General features: G+C 38.8%; 2 protein-coding genes across 2 annotated transcripts; one reads left to right on the top strand and one right to left on the bottom strand.

Annotated features, from left to right (window-relative positions):
- The first annotated feature begins 1,967 nt into the window (after window positions 1-1,967).
- LOC121295539 (alpha-galactosidase A-like) lies at window positions 1,968-9,038 on the top strand. The gene is made up of 7 exons (XM_041220288.1): window positions 1,968-2,213; window positions 4,514-4,688; window positions 5,531-5,705; window positions 6,146-6,240; window positions 6,469-6,630; window positions 7,105-7,302; window positions 7,694-9,038. Exons 1-7 carry the CDS (start codon window positions 2,050-2,052, stop codon window positions 8,021-8,023), a joined length of 1,299 nt encoding a protein of 432 aa, XP_041076222.1. The 5' UTR covers window positions 1,968-2,049; the 3' UTR covers window positions 8,024-9,038.
- A 1,438-nt stretch (window positions 9,039-10,476) lies between these two features.
- LOC121295540 (60S ribosomal protein L36a) lies at window positions 10,477-13,490 on the bottom strand. The gene is made up of 5 exons (XM_041220290.1): window positions 13,410-13,490; window positions 12,158-12,263; window positions 11,685-11,752; window positions 11,156-11,278; window positions 10,477-10,552 (listed from the first exon to the last, which is right to left on the bottom strand). Exons 1-5 carry the CDS (start codon window positions 13,410-13,412, stop codon window positions 10,532-10,534), a joined length of 321 nt encoding a protein of 106 aa, XP_041076224.1. The 5' UTR covers window positions 13,413-13,490; the 3' UTR covers window positions 10,477-10,531.
- Window positions 13,491-16,384: the final 2,894 nt, after the last annotated feature.

Genomic DNA, 16,384 nt, shown 5'->3' with positions numbered 1-16,384 from the left:
TGAGTTACAGCTGCAAGCAGGTCAGCACAGATCATACCAATCACCAGACCTGGGAGTCAGTCCCCTTTCTTTGTAAAGTGAAAGGAACAGTCACTGGGAAAATGTACTGGCAAGTCCCCAGGTTGGTTTGTTGCAGCGTAAAAGAAAAGCCTTTTAAGTGGAACTTGATTTTAAAAAGAAATGTCTGGTTAAGGAAAGTGCCCAATTACACCAATGAAGCAAGATGTGTCCCTAATTAAACAGGACATAAATAAGAAACGACAGACCCCTATGTCACTAAGCAGGCAATTTAAAAAATACATATACATGTACATATATTACCAACAATCCTATTACAGAAGATTTCTGTTTCTGTTCAAGGGCCATTGTGTACAAATGTCATGGTGTTTAGCCCACATTTGTATAAATGAATGACAAAAATGAATTAACCCAGCAAGGACCAGGCTGATATATATATAAATCAATCCTCTCCCAAAGGTCTTTTGCTGCATATTAGAGCTGAGTAACATTTTCTGTTATTGTACCCCCTGCTAAATTATATACCTTTTAAGGATTTGGAGAAAATAGTAGAGTAAATCCTCAGTTTCATACACTCAGTTTTTTTTTTTTTTTTTTTTTTTTTTTTTAACATTTCATTTTGACAATTCCTACACCAGCTTGACAGGCTGAACGTGCATCAGAGCAGATTGACAAGAAAGTTCCACCAACAAGAGAGTCCAGCATGCAGCTCTAGTGATGCATCTGTCATGAATTGCTACCAAGCAACAAGCCTTGTCAGGCACCGCTCCATTGTAAGCCAAGTATTGCGGAAACAAAAGATTGAAGAATCTATCAATGTTACAGTTGAGACCTTTTTGTTGCGCAGAAACTAGGTTTGAAGCTGAGTAGGTCGATTGGCCCATTCATCAGGGGGTGAGCAAAATTGAAATTTGACATTTAGAGCTTTGGGGCCTTCGCTCCAGCCTTAATATTAAGTGGAGTGAATGATAAATTGTCCCCATTAGGTATATCCCTTATTGAAGTCTTTGATAATGTTTATTTTGAAAGGTGTACCCTTGACATTTGAGAAAGGTCACGTTGTCCAGTTATCAATGTTCTCCCTTAAAGGAGTGCTAACCTGGGTTTTAAAACCCATTTTCTCACCTCTTATTAGCATTACCAGTTTTATCACAGGTCCTCCTTTTCTTTTTTTGAGAAAATGCTGCTTTTAAAAGTCAGAATTTAGGATAACGCTCTTGAACAGAATAAATCAAATTGTTTCTTCCTTCTTCCTGGTATCTTATCACTTCGGTGGGCCACATGCCCTGACGGCAGCTAGATCATTTACATCTACGATGCGCTACATCTTTATAATCAGATCAGCAGTTTCCTATTCTATTTATCCTTCTGAGACAAATGCAGAAATGCAGAACTGGTGGCTGGGTGTTTGTTGTTTGTATTACCTCACTCAGAACCTCAGAATCTCTGAATAGATAAACGAGTCAGACAGATATCTCACCCAATCTTTGATTTAAATATTTTTCATATATATGAAGAGGGGGGAATGATCTATTTTGAGGTAGAAGGGTCACCCTACAGTAGTAATTTGGCATTTATTAATTAGTAAACACCTGTTGTTTGATGCAATTTTCCGCCTGTGATGGTAAAATGGGGTTAAAAGCACTTAACCACACACTCGTGGGAGGCACTGTCCAATAAAATCTCTTGCATATTCTTAAAGAGGTGATTTTTTTTTATTCAGTGACACCAATACATTTAGCGAGATTGCAGTCTGAGTGAAGTTATCCGAAAGTAAGGAATTTAGTAAACACAAGACCAGGAAGAGAATACACTTCCGTATAGTGTTATACAATATACAAATCAATAACACAGTATAGTCCCGCCCCCTGCAGTCACTGAATGGTTGTTTCTCGCCAGTCCAGCGTCTGAATGGCTCATTGTACTGTCCTTAAATAACAAGAGGAAATAAACGGTTGCAAAGAGCAGAAGGGGGTAACCCAGTTTCTTCAGGCTGATTGTAGTGAAGGCGTCGGTAGTTCGTGCACTACAATGGCGAAAACTGGGGTTAGTCTAGTAATAACAATTTGTGCATTGATCTGCCCTGTCCACTTACTGGACAATGGCCTTGCACAGACCCCAACCATGGGCTGGTTACATTGGGAAAGGTTTATGTGTAACGTTGACTGTGTGAACGATCCCCACAATTGTATAAGGTAAGGTGTACCCTGCAATTGTTTTTCTTTTTTTTTTTTTTTTTAAATCATATTTCGGTGGTATCAATCATGACGTTATAATATGTTATATCGCTGATTGATTTATTATTTATCAGCTACCGCCAATAAAACACAGCGCGGCACTAACAACTTTACGTCTGGCGAGTCATATTGCAGCTCAGGAATGATTATTCAGGTGTAGCACGATTTACAACAGCCACACACTTTGTAATCATTTGTTATTGAATAAGATGTGCAGGCAGCACTGTTTTTTCTCAAGACAGGCGAATCATAAAAGTAATGTCCTGTTCTAGACACGTGAAGTCACGACTTTAGTACTTGTTATATAGGTTAGGGAGAAATATAGGCAGATGTGGACTATTGCCCCTGGAGCTGTAGGGCTTTTTCAAAGGTGCCCTGACCAGGAGATTTTCAAATGCTTTTGTTCGTATTTAATACCAGCTCAGTCCATCGGAGAAATCGCAAGCCCAAGCAAATTATTTCAATCGCGTAGACCTGAGAGAAACTGCATCACGCCGGGGCTACAGTGCTTGAAGCAGGTCGATCGTAGAGCAGACGGGCACTTTGTTATGGAAGTCTGCAGGAATTAAGTTGGTAGTCTTACTGGGATCAGACTCCCTTGGTCATCATGTATCTTGGAGGTTTAGTTTCACCAAGTCACAGAAACTATTGGTTTAATTACAATAACCATTTGTTCCTTAAAACGACGCTTTGTATGGGAATGTTTAGGGGAATTTCACAAGCTCTGATAACTGTTGAAGGTTTCATTTCGGTCAGATTTCTCAGAACAGAAAAATGTGACTTCTCATTTTAATTTATACTGCCGCAGGACCCTATAGCAGCCAGAAGGGCATATAAGGACATTTGGTGATATCTGAAGTACATATTATTTTCTTTCACATTGTGTCGTATTTATTCAACTGTCAGGATTGTTTTCTTATAAAACTTTCTTTTGAAATGTCGCTTTATTGGGAGCTTAGACCCCGAACTCTTTAAACAGACACTCTCACCTGACCACCCGGGGTTAGAAAATAAATAAAACTGGACAGAATACAGCAGAAACGTGGGCTCTGGATATTTAACATTGAACCGTTTTTGACCCTTTCAAATTGCTGTACCGGTAATAAAATACATTTTTATGTCAAAAAAAAAAAAAAAAAAAAAAAATTCTCAATGTATTTTAAACATATAAAATATTAGACCTATTGCTATGAAATAGACTGCAGACAGCATTTAGACAACAGATGAGTTAAAGTAACATTGACTGAACTAGTCTTAACTGAAGCCATGTAAATTTCAAAAGTTCTCCGATCACCACTGATCAAACCATTATTTTATAAACTTTTTATAAATGTAGAAATACAAAAAAAAAAAGTTTTGTCTTAATGATTTAAAAAACAAAACAACAAAAAACACTTTCTGCGCTAAGCAACTCTGTAAAAAGTCAATCCTAGTAGTGTATAATGAATTCAATATTTCTAGTGTCTTATACCGTTACAACCAAGGCCAGGTCATGGAATTGTTACAGTAAACTTTCAGAAATCAATTCCCTCAAATTCCCATCAGTAAATCCAATATTTTACTTGGTCTTGTTTTTCTCCCTGCCTTAGATGGGCAAGGGCATTTACTTGATAATCTTACATTATCCCGTAGTTTGAGAAGTATAAGAATTCTCTGTAAGAAACAGGATCTGTAAAGCAGATGCTGGATTTAACAGTTTTGTTTTTATTCTGTACACATTGTCCATTCTGTTAAATGGCTGTTATAGTAATTTTTAGATGTGTTGCAATTATACAGTAAATGAGAGAAGTGATCCTCTTGCTCAAAGGCCTTGTGTACCACAAATAAGGCCTCATAACAACTAGCTTTCACTGGCAACCAATTAGTCCCACAGCTTCCCAGTTCTGCTTTCAGGTCCTTCAATTCTTAATGCTAAACCACACTACCTACTGGACCTTCAGTTCTAAACACAAGGTGACAATCCAGTACCTTCCAGTGCCTCAGTTGCAATCCCTGTGTTTTCTGTTCCTGACCCGAAACCACTAGGTTCCACTTGCCTCCACACCCTTAAATGAAACAAAGTCCTTCTCGCATCTCTCTACTAGGCTCTTAAATTGCCATGTTTCCTTGTCCAAAGCACAAGGCCGCAGTATGCTCTTTTACCCTTGTTAACATTGCAGTCCATCTAATGGCACGAAGTGTTAATGTCTTGCAATAAACAAACAAGTGCTACCGTGGAAATGCCCTCTTCTGGTTTGACCCGCCCTGTGTTTAAACAGCGAGCAGCTGTACATGCAGATGGCTGACATTATGGTGCAGGAGGGCTGGAAGGAGGCTGGCTATGAGTATGTGTGCATCGACGACTGCTGGCTCGCCCAGGAACGGGATGCCCAGGATCAGCTGCAAGCCGATCCCACACGCTTCCCCAGCGGGATCAAGAAACTCGCTGATTACGTAAGCCAGGCTCATATTAACACCACGAGCAGGTTCACAGTTCACACTTGTTTAAGTGGTCAGAATTATCTTTAATTCTAAATGTTCCAGTAGAAACAAAAGCTATGCATACCTGTTACAATTAGCAACTTGCTGTAATTAACAGCTTTCTTAGCAAGCTACTAACATGTAGTAATGCTAAAATGTTTAGATCTGCTTGAAAACTGATTAAAGTGCACATCAAGCTCACTTAGTTTCATGAACATAGCTCTGTTTTCAAAACAAATACTGACATTTTTGGTCTATTAAGTCCAGCCATTCTTTTGTTTTGCCCCATTGTGACTACAGTAAAATCACCTTTTTACAGGATTGTACAGCCTTTTTGACCTTCCTGCAATAACCAAGTTAAATGTAGTTGTTTTTTTTGTTTGTTATTTTTTAAGCACTATTGGTACAGTTTTTACAAAATGTGTTGTTAAATTGTACAGTAATAATAGTTGCCAATATACATGAGCCAGGGGGACTATCATTTGAAACGACAACAGCATATTTAAAAAAATTAAAAATGACTGCATCATACTAAATAATCACTCCCCAAGATGTTTAACAAAGGCCCCATCTGCTGGAGAGAAGTGGGACTGCAATTACGCATGAAAAATGAATATGGTGTGCCTCCTACAGTATCTGCGGGGTAAAAGGGATTAATGGCTTGAGGAGAAATATGCAGGGTTTATTCCAGATAATCAAATAACTACCCATCTAGAAATCCGTATTAAGTCTCTAATGAAGGCGTTCGTTAAAACGTGTGTCTGCTGATCTTGCACCACTAGTAAAATAAAAATCTGCCCTGTGTCTGTATTCAGGTTCACTCTAAAGGGCTGAAACTAGGGATCTACCAGGACGTTGGCAATCTGACCTGTGCTGGATACCCTGGGAGTTATGGATACTATGACTTGGACGCAGAGACCTTTGCGCAATGGGAGGTGGACCTGCTGAAATTTGACGGATGCAGTTTTGGCACGTTAGACATACTGGTGGGGGGGGGGGGGGGGGGAGGGGGGGGGGGGAGGGGGGGGGGGGGGGGGGGGGGGGGTTGAGTAGAGTACTGGGACAGAGGCATGAAGATAATCCTCTTGCTTCGATTGCCTGAGTTAAACCTAATGTCCACTGCAACAGATTTTGGGTTCAGTTTTGTACTGAAATGTCTGCCAGTTTGAAGATTCTAGTACTGTTTAGTTTTAGAGTGCAATCTGTAGGTTCATAAGTCTAGTTTTCTATTTTTTCAAAAGCATTCAAATACATTTAATACCTATAGGGCAAGAAACTGCAGTGTGTAAGGTTTAGCTTAGTAAACAATACTCAAACCATTTAGAAAGCAGTGTTAGATATGGCATTTCAAGTTGGAGCAGAGTGCTGTTTTAAATGTAGTCAAGCAGATTCACACAGTTCTTTGTTTTTTTTGTGTTTTTTTTTCACCCCAGGTTATAAAAATATGTCAAGGGCACTGAATGAGACTGGAAGGAATATTCTGTACTCTTGTGAATGGCCTCTATACCTGTGGCCTTTTCAGCAGGTATGGAATAGATGCACATTTATAGACTTGAACATGTTGATTTCTATTAGACAAAGTTATTCAATTGTAATTTAGCTTTTTGATAGTCATAGCAAGTCCTAATAAAATACCAGTAGATCATTACTTGCAATATGTGTTAATCCTCATAAAAGTTGTGCCTAGCAAGTGTGCCGCTCTATATTGAAGTCAGTGATATATTCATGAATTAAAACAGTGGTTTGTTTTCAGCCCAACTATACCGATATCCGTCAGTACTGCAACCACTGGAGAAATTATGCTGACGTGTATGATTCCTGGCAGAGTGTGAAAAGCATTATTGACTGGTCTGCGATCCACCAGAATCTGATTGTGCCAGTGGCAGGACCGGGAGGGTGGAATGACCCGGATATGGTATGCATATTTCACTGCCGCTTGTTGTTGGTTTGCTATTGCAGATGATGTTTGTTTACGCAAATAGCCATAATCCATACATGGCTCTTCTGATGTAAATAATAACTGATCTTTTAATATGCATTATAAAGCTTGAATTTGTTCAGAAATCCAACAGAGGGTATTGCGTGTGTGAGATGTATATTCAGTTACGTTTTAAATAACAAATAATTCCAACATTTGGAACATGGGGGAATTTCATCTCGTATGTTGAATAGTACTAATACTGACACTGCGTGATAGTATATTTAATATGCTGCCATATGCAGATGCTTACATCTCTTACTGCTCTGGTTTCTTTGTAACAATTCTATAAGTTGGTTTCAAACGCTGTCTTTTTGATGTAGCACTGGCTTGCAATACAATGGGGGGGGCAGCAAGTTTAACGCATAAAATACTGCCTCAGTGTTGTGCACATTTTTTTTTCATTCACAGCTGGTGATTGGTAACTTTGGGCTGAGCTGGGACCAGCAGGTATCCCAGATGGCAATGTGGGTGATGATGGCAGCACCGCTGCTGATGTCCAATGACCTGCGCAGTATTGACCCCAAATCCAAAATGCTGCTGCAGAACAAGCACCTCATTGCCATCAACCAGGACCCCCTGGGCAGACAGGGCTACCGCATCGGCAGGGTAGGAGATCTAGTTTAACAACCGCAACATTGAAGTGCACAGCTGGTGTTCTATGCTAATAAAGAAACTGAAACTATCTGTGAAGATTTGCCTTTATCATGCAGGCATACATCATAGTTGACTTGATTTATTCTCCCATTACATTTTAAAGCTATTTTATTCAAATGCATGAAGCATTTGCAGGATAAAGAAACTTTACATGTTAGAGCTTCCACATAGCTCTTTTTTAATAAGAGGCCCACAGTAAGGTTTTGGTGTTGGCATTAATTGGGAAAGCAAATCTATTCCTGGTAACAACTAAAGTGTGTCGTGTATGCTGCAGCCTGGTGGTGTGGAGCGGGAATCAAGCAGGGCTGTGAACAAGGTTAATTTTGTTCTGCTTCATTTTCAGGTCAACAGCTTTGACATATGGGAGCGGCCCCTGTCAGGTGGCCGCTTCGCGTTCGCGGTGTTTAACAGACAGGAGATCGGTGGCCCACGCCACTTTCCTCTCTTGCTGACTACTCTTTCCTCCTGGAAGGCCTGCCATCCAACATGCAGTGTTACCCAAATCCTTCCCAGTTACCAGGATCTGGGAGTCCACAACCCCTTTTCAGCCCTACAACTCCAAATCAACCCATCTGGGACAATCCTGTTCACTGTGACATTGAACGAGAATCTGGCTGCTGGAAAAAAATGGAACTGGAACAAGAAGCGTAAGACTCCCAACTCTGTATTTTAATACAGGACAGCTTCAGCAATGCTAGTACATGCTGATGGCTGGAATTCAAATAGAACCTAAAATCTTTTTGATTCTTTGTACAAACATGTCAGTTTAGCTGAAACACATGGATTCCAAAAACCAAAGCTTTTTTTTTGTTTGTTTTATTTAGTAAGCTAATGCAGAGACCTCGATGTTATTAACCCTTTGCAGTCCTATGTCGGACCAAGTCTGACGTTACAATTTTCCCATTACAGTTCAACATAATCCTAAAGACGTAAAGCGCAGGTCTCTAGTCATTCTTTTTGCGGAAAAAGCCAAGAAAACCTTTCAATGGCGTGTGTGAAAATAAATTGGACCTGATGCGCTTGACAAGCGCTGAATAAATGGACTGCAAAGGGTTAAAGTTTGCAAGCTTATTTTTTATACCAGATTGTAACTTATCAGGCTGTTTTGTGAATGTGCCTCTAATGCATGTAATTTCCAAAAGCATAAAAGCATTTCACTAGCAATGTTACATTGCTGCATCAGAAGTACAAGTAAAATTTAACTTGGATTACTAAAACTGTCTTAAAACAGTTGGAAAATGCTTAAAACATGGACTGTGATTTTAGCAGGCTAACATTTAAAATAAATAAATAAATAAACTCTTTCTGTTGCCTTCGTAGCAAAGGTCTGTATATACTTCTGTTTTATATGAAGAAGCTGGTCTTCTTGACTGCATTTATTCAGTATAGGCACCAGCATTGGGTCTCAGACCCACCTGTTGTGTTTCAAAAACAACTTGAATTTATCTTAAACCTGCCTGCAAGTTAATTGAGTAATACTGTAGGAATGTTCAGACAGAATGCTTTTGGTTTTGTTGTATTTTCTAGGTTTTTGTATCAATAAAGGGAATTGTTTAATCAGGGGCTGCCTTTAGAAAAATACAGAAAAACAGAATAAACTGTATTGTAAAATCTTGAATGCACTGTATTGTAAGTTTTTCTTCAAATAACTTTGGCTTTTATACCACTAAATAAAAAGCACTCATTTATGACGGTGCAACAGAACCTGCTTAATAGCACTCCTCTCACCACATTGTAATGCCCGGCCTTAGGAATTGACGGCAACAGTAATTAATCTTGTGAACTGTTTTATTTTCAATGCATTCCACCCAGACAGGTACTATACAGTATAGACACCTAATGAATTTGGGAGTGGTTCAGCCTTAACATATGCAGCATAGTCATTCACATATCCAACCTGAAACTGTGGACTTCAGTGATGGTTAAATGAGTCTGATGCGTTCCAAAAAATACAATGTCAAAAATACATTGCTGAAAGGACAGTTTTAAAGATAGGCAGGATTCCATTTATATGTACTGTAGTTGGTACAGTACTATATTTAACTAGTATTTGAATTGAATGTTGTAATTCTGAAAATATCACTTGCCAAAAGAAGATTGTGGACTGTGTACAGTATACACTTAAATCCAGTATGTATTGTAGCAGTATGTAAAATTCCCCATTAACAGACACAACAGCAAAATTTTATCAAAGTGTTACCCATGTGCAGAACTGCATAAAGTGTGAAAGGCAATGCAATTAAGCAGATAATAAAAACACAGGCTACACCAGCCTTTATCAGAAATTGCATATGACAGATAAGTGCATTAATTTGTTATAAACACATACTTTATATAAAAATGGGAATTACTTTTATTCTTAATAGGACAGGAAAACATAATGCATATCAGTGCCAACTGCTCTAAAAATCACTTGTTGATTACACTGCATCTTATTCTGTGTACGTTTAAAATCCCACCTTCAGTTCTTTCCCCAAAGTACATAAGAGGGCTTCAATAACCCTACACAACAATGAACTTATATACAAAGAGCACGCTGGACAGCATCGATGATGTCCCTCCACCTACAGACACTTATTGCAAGGACACTAACAGAAGACAATACAAAGTCGTCTGTGGCAGCAATGGAAATATTGCCCGTTAACTTTCAACACTATGTAGGAAAGACTTCTCCACTGCAGTATTACCATGCTGAAAATAGTTGTTAGAGGGCATCATGACCATTTACTTTTACTGTCACACTTGATACCCACATTTCCTGATGATACAGGCTGTACTGTGGCCTCCACTGCCACATCTGATGAAGTACATTTTTGCTCTATAGTGTTTTGATAGAACTGCAGTGTACCAGCTCAATTTAATCTTTCAAGAGTCCAGCACATTAAGTCATCCTCCCTATAGGACAGTGGTTTCTAGCTCAATAAAACAACTAAAATGTGAAGTCAGCAAGGTGTACAGCATCTCAGTCTTTCTCCTTGATGGAGGAGCAACAGTTCAGGTTTTCTATTTCAATTCCACATGGGTTCCTCTACCTCCATGCCAAAGAGAAACTTTGCTTGGGTGTAAAATAAATGTAATTACTGGTTAAAATCACATGTATTTCTGATTTGGACAAAAGCACAACAGTTTTGAAACAAATTGTTTATTGACAAGATTTAATTTCAAAAACACAAGATGCAGCTTAGAACTGGATGACCTGGCCCTGTAAGAGAAGAGGAGAAATAGCATCAAGAAACACAGTGGGAAGTTTAAGTGTCAGGGTTTATTATAGTCCAGATAAGTCTACAAATCTGACCATTTTACCAGAAATTACCTAAACCAATAAAAGGTGGTCCCAAGATTAGCTGGTTCCATTTGAATTAAAAGCAAGGAACTGCATAACTGAATTAAGGCGGCACTTTTAGCCTTGCATACTATACAAAGCTTCAAAACACCAACAGTGGAGGTGTCTACCCTCACTCCCCACCACCATGCATAGCAGATTTCAAGAAAATCATTCACAATTGCAAATAATCTAATCTATTAGTTATTCTCCCTATGCAATTATGCAACAAGAGTATTACACTTTTCCAATTTGAAATATAAAAAAAAAGTCTGGTCACAATCAAGGAGACTGTATTAAAGACTAGCGGTTATTAAATTAAACCTATAAAGCAAAGCAGCCCAAAAACAATGCAATTTGTTTTCAGAGATGCACTCAAAAGGCTTGAGGGCTACAGTGTACAGTAACCTTTTTTAAAATCCTTCATCCCCCAAACATGTCAACCTCTTTGCATTTCCAAAACAGTGTGATTTCATGCCATACCTTTCTCTTTTTGTCTCCTCCCAGTTCAAAGTGCTTGCATCTCTTGATAGCCAGCATTCTCTTGGACCTGCAGTTGGGCTCCACACACTCCAACCTTAGCACAATCTTTTTTGTGGTCTTAGCCTACAGGGGAAGGGATAAAGGAGTTAAGATTTTTTCCCCCCCCAAAAAAAGAAATTAAAAAAAAAAGTGGTTTCCTTGGAATTTCATGCCATGCCAAGAAACAAACTAAAATTAGTGAGCCCCTCGTAACTTAAGGTTTTAGTGTATAGTGTGACGGAATAACAGGCTACAAGCCTCCCAATATCGCAGTCATCATTAATCCATCTATTCTGAATACCATAAAAACCACTGCTCAAATATAAGACATACTAGCCTGCTTACAATGTATTCCCACCCCACATACTAATCTAAAGAAGCAATGGTGGTGCATGGCTGAGGTACGTGACTATCTCTGAAGCATTAAATTAAGTTAGCTAGACAAATTACAAGTCTTCAGTTCCATGACCAGGTAGCTCTTCCTACACACCTTTTTACGGAAGATTGGCTTCGTCTGGCCACCATAACCGCTCTGCTTCCTGTCGTAACGCCTCTTACCTGGAGGGGGCAAAACAAAACAATGAGTTTAAATTAAAGCTTCAGAATATTTCTCCAGGAATGTTGTGGATTTTTCTCTTGACAGATTCAACTTATCAGTGCAGCTATCTCATTTTCCAAAAGGCAAATTAGAAAACACAAAAGGGATATTTTTCTGACTTAGTAAAGTTGAATCGAAGCTGGCTTGCAACATCAAAACAACTCAACTCTAACCAGAGAGTGGTTGAGGCACTTGAAGTGATACTGCACTCCGGTTATAGGTGGTTTTGCAGAAATGTCAAGCCTTACAAGTCAAGATGGTTTTACAGCCACTGACAAGACAAAAACCACATTTCTTTGGCAGAAGTAGCATGGACACTTTGGTGGGTGGGTGGATGGAATAGGAGAACAGACACCCATGCTTACCCTGTGCGTACAAAGAGTCCTTTCCCTTCTTGTACTGGGTAACTTTGTGGGGCTGGTGCTTCTTGCACTTCCTGCAGTAGGTCCTGCGGGTCTTTGGCACGTTCACCTAAAACAAAAACACTTTATTTTTTGGAAGCCTTCCTAACAGTGCTCCATCAGTGTAATGCAGAAGTGGTATAAAGGCCCACACAAGGCCCAGAAAATAAGCACTGTGTTACTAAAAAGTAACAGGTACTGTTGATGCAGTGTGTATCAAAACAAGAGTTTCACTAGATTTCTACTAATGGAATCCCACCGACCATGCTCCAGATTTTCACCAAAACTAGACAATTCTGCCGATGTTCTAGTAAAATGAATGGGGCCTACATTTACACGCACAATTCAATCACAAACAGCAGCGTCATGTGAGGTCTCCGTATGGACTCAAGACGACTTCATCTCAAGCAACCCAGAGCACACGCATGGCTCAATATCTCAAGAGACACTAATGGAGAACCTCCAATAAATGAATCTCCTACAACAGTTAACTACTTAAACATTTAAATACTGTTTCGGGAAACACCTCTTAAAACGGACTTGATCAGATACATATTACCGTGTTCACAAGACAGGTGATGTACTAGAATAACCCTCAATTATGTTTGAAACAGTCACAAAAACAAATAAAGCTGCAATTACAGCTTGCTCGACACTTCAATTAATTGCACTACACTCGACTTAACAACATATAGGCCGGGCCGGGCTATCCTCGAGAAAACCACGAAAAATGCAAAAACACGTTTGCAAAATAACACTTCGTATCGAATCACACCATGTCTGACTATGAACAACGGCAACTGAAAACACGCGTAATTCAAGAATCGGGGTACGGAGCTTTATCCAGGACAACAACGCGTTTTAAGAAACAGGCTGGCCTACGTTTCCACAATCTCTTATTTTACACACGTTTAAATACAGGTACACAAAAACACATAACCCAACTCTGCTGTCAGCATTTACTATAATACCAAATTCAACTGTGAACCAAACCGGCCAGCAGGCGGCCATTTTCCAGCACTGTACTGTAAGCACTGCACCGTATTTCACATCAAAATATGTCACTAAACAGTGGACTTGAACAAAGAAATACCAGGTAGAATGGTTAGTTTAGTGCTGGTTTCACAAGAAAACTGCATGTTTAGAATACTTAATACGCATAATTGCAAAGATTACTGTAGATTACAAAATAAACCGGCCCTGACAAAATTCTCACCATGGTTGCCAACCCGTAGCAGACGTGAAGAGGAAGGATTGCTCCGGAAACATTCTTATATGCTACCTCCGATATTGAAAGTCAAAATAGTCCAGAACAGCACCCCCTTCTGTCTAGGAGGAATTTATGCATATATTTAATGCAAATAAGTACACAGCTGTATACCAGGCAATACATGGTTTAAAGGTGGGGTATATAATAGGAGATACAAATAACAGTAAAGCTAATATACTGGGTAAAGAGTTTGTAAATGTGATGACAATTTGAGCAAAGAGTTTGGGGAATAGAGGAAAACACAAGTAGAAAAAAAATGGTTATATTGTTAAAAGATATATTGATGAACGTATACCAGTTAATGAACAATTTAATATGGGGGAGTACATCACCAAGGAAAGATAGAATATGTAGCATAATGTTTAAATATTCGTTAAAAATCATACTATGATTATACAATGATATTTGGGATAAAGGAAAGTTGCCAAAAGACTGGAAGCATGCAATTAAATATTATATTAGTAGGGAAACCGGGAAAAGACCTTTCTTCACCACTATCATATAGACCAGGGCTTCTCAAACTCAGTCCTGGAGACCCCCTGTGGCTGCTGGTTTTTATTCCAACCAAGCTCTCAATTACTGAACTAGACTCTTAAGTAAACTGATAATGTGGTTAATTAGACATGTTTACTTATTTTCAGCTCTTAAACAGTTGCAGTTCAAGTTACTTATCAAATGTTATAGCTAACTTGAAATATGCAACTGCTCAAGAGCTGTGAAACAAGTAAAAAGGTCTAATTATAGCAAAGTTAAAAGTTTTTTGTGCAGAGTCGCTTACAAGAGGACATTGATTTAACATCTCACCCACAGGATGGAGCACAAGGAGGGTAAGTGACTTGCTCAGGGTCACACAGTGAGTAGCAGACAGAGGTGGGATTTGAACCAGTACAGAATCACGTTAAAGTAACTTGGGGTTGGAATGGTGTTGTAGGAGTATTGATTAATTGATAATAGGGGAACAGTTACACACTCAGGAATGCATAAGTTAAAAATCTACAAAACATCTCCAAAACGTCTCTCACAGATGATTGAGTAGGAATAATTTTTATTATTTCCTTATTTTATTTCCAATTCCAATCTTCATAACTTTAGGGGATAAGTTTATGACATTTTCGTATCACAGCAATGTGTATTAGTGTCAGAACCATGAAAACATCAGTGTAGCACCAGGACAGTATGTGAAGCATAGGAGCGTATCTGACTGTGTGACATATTGAAAGAAAGCTCTTTCCTATGAAACACATTTTTGACACAGACTTGTGTCAATGAGAACCACTCAGAATTATTGTAAATATTGTAAAATACATCCCAATATATGACAAAGAATGTCACAAGATGATCATTGTCATATGATGCAAAACTACAGTTAACACAGTCTGATAACTGGAAAGAAAATATGCTGGAACTGTGGAGGCAAAAACTGGCAGAATTGATTGCATTTACTGGAGGAGTGCTTTGGTAAAAGCGTTGTAAAGGTAAAGTAAGGTATCATCACAGTGGTACGGCATTGTAACATTTACTGTGGTACATTTCTACATCACAGATTTAAACTTTTTTTTGCAGCCATCATTGTTGTTAATTCCTTGTACTGTGAACATGGCGCAAAAACCGTGTTGCATATTTATAAGGAAAATATTCACTAGGGCTACTGTCTGTGTTACATGTGTAAAAGAAAACTACCACGGAATGAGAGAGAGAGAGAGAGAGAGAGAGAGAGAGAGAGAGAGAGAGAGAGAGAGAGAATGAATAAAATATATAAAATATGTATCTATACTTTTATTATAAGGGACTGTGGCAACAAAAGTTTCACTGAGGTGTTCAGATCGACTCCATACTCTGTTGCTGTATCCTGCGGCTGTATGTGTATATCCTGCTATAATGCACTTTGTTCAGTTTGAGTCTCTCTTACTGTATATGCAAGTAATACTGTTGATGTTGCTGAATTTGTAGTAGAGGTTGCTGCTGTGGATTTCACAAAGAACAAAAAAATGAAGAAGTAGAAGTTGCTGTGACTTCCTAGTACGAAATCACTTCCTGTGTGGTAGGGCGGTTCTGCAGTCATGTGACCTATTGCACAGGAAGTGATTGGATACCATCAAGGAACAGGTTAATTCATTTTTGATCTTTGTGGTTCTGAAAAGTATGTGTATCAAATTAAAACTTTTTAATATGAGATATGTGGGGGCCAGTGATAATGCTGCTAATCTAATCTGAGGTAAGAAAAAAGATTCTAATCTTGGTTAAGTAAGATAATGACTAGTACGAAATGCCAAAAAGATAGGGCTTGTCTGTTTTGTTCACCAGATTACTCAGCCCGCCCCTGATATAGTTCAAACAAGAAGATTATGTTAAAACATGGTAAAGGTTGGCATGCAGAGACTGACACCAACAATGACACAAAGCCAACAAGCACATGAGAACTTGAAGCAAATATGGAAGCTTCTGCAAATCAAGGGTAAGTATATTAGGTGTAAAAACAAAAATGCTGTCTTTCTTCCATAATAATAAGATCTGGTACCTTTTTGTTCACAAAATAACCTCTGGGTATAGCTAAATAAATAATTCCACAAGTCTTAACTGTTAGGCCCTTCCATTCACTCTGCAGTTCTCACATGTGCCGTGTATAGAGATACACAATAGAACAAAAATTATGTTTTCATAACATATTTGGTCCCATAAGAGGTTAAAGAAAGCATTCAGCATGCCTGGCTGGTACCTCTAGATCTTTCACCTGGCTGGTTGGTTAATGACAGAAAAGTGGGTGTGGTCGGGGTGGGGGCAGTTTCACTCCCTGTGATAATATTTCTGGAAGTATTTAAGATGCTGTAGATTTCCTCTACACGGAACAATACCATATCCTTTCTGAATTTAAGCATAAATCCATACTCTGCCTATCTTTGAGTAAATGCCAGAATTATTGT

The sequence above is a fragment of the Polyodon spathula genome, chromosome 20, assembly GCF_017654505.1.
Source record: "Polyodon spathula isolate WHYD16114869_AA chromosome 20, ASM1765450v1, whole genome shotgun sequence".
In the NCBI taxonomy this organism is placed as follows: domain Eukaryota; kingdom Metazoa; phylum Chordata; class Actinopteri; order Acipenseriformes; family Polyodontidae; genus Polyodon; species Polyodon spathula.
This window is presented reverse-complemented; position numbering and strand designations above follow the sequence as displayed.

Coding starts and splice junctions, on each gene's coding strand:
- LOC121295539 (XM_041220288.1), top strand. CDS start 2,050: ATGGCGAAAACTGGGGTTAGTCTAGTAATAACAATTTGTGCATTGATC. Junction 6,241..6,468: donor ACCTGTGGCCTTTTCAGCAG/GTATGGAATAGA, acceptor GTTTGTTTTCAG/CCCAACTATACCGATATCCG. Junction 7,303..7,693: donor AGGGCTACCGCATCGGCAGG/GTAGGAGATCTA, acceptor CTTCATTTTCAG/GTCAACAGCTTTGACATATG.
- LOC121295540 (XM_041220290.1), bottom strand. Junction 11,753..12,157: donor GGACTCTTTGTACGCACAGG/GTAAGCATGGGT, acceptor TGCCCCCTCCAG/GTAAGAGGCGTTACGACAGG. Junction 10,553..11,155: donor GAGGAGACAAAAAGAGAAAG/GTATGGCATGAA, acceptor CTTCTCTTACAG/GGCCAGGTCATCCAGTTCTA.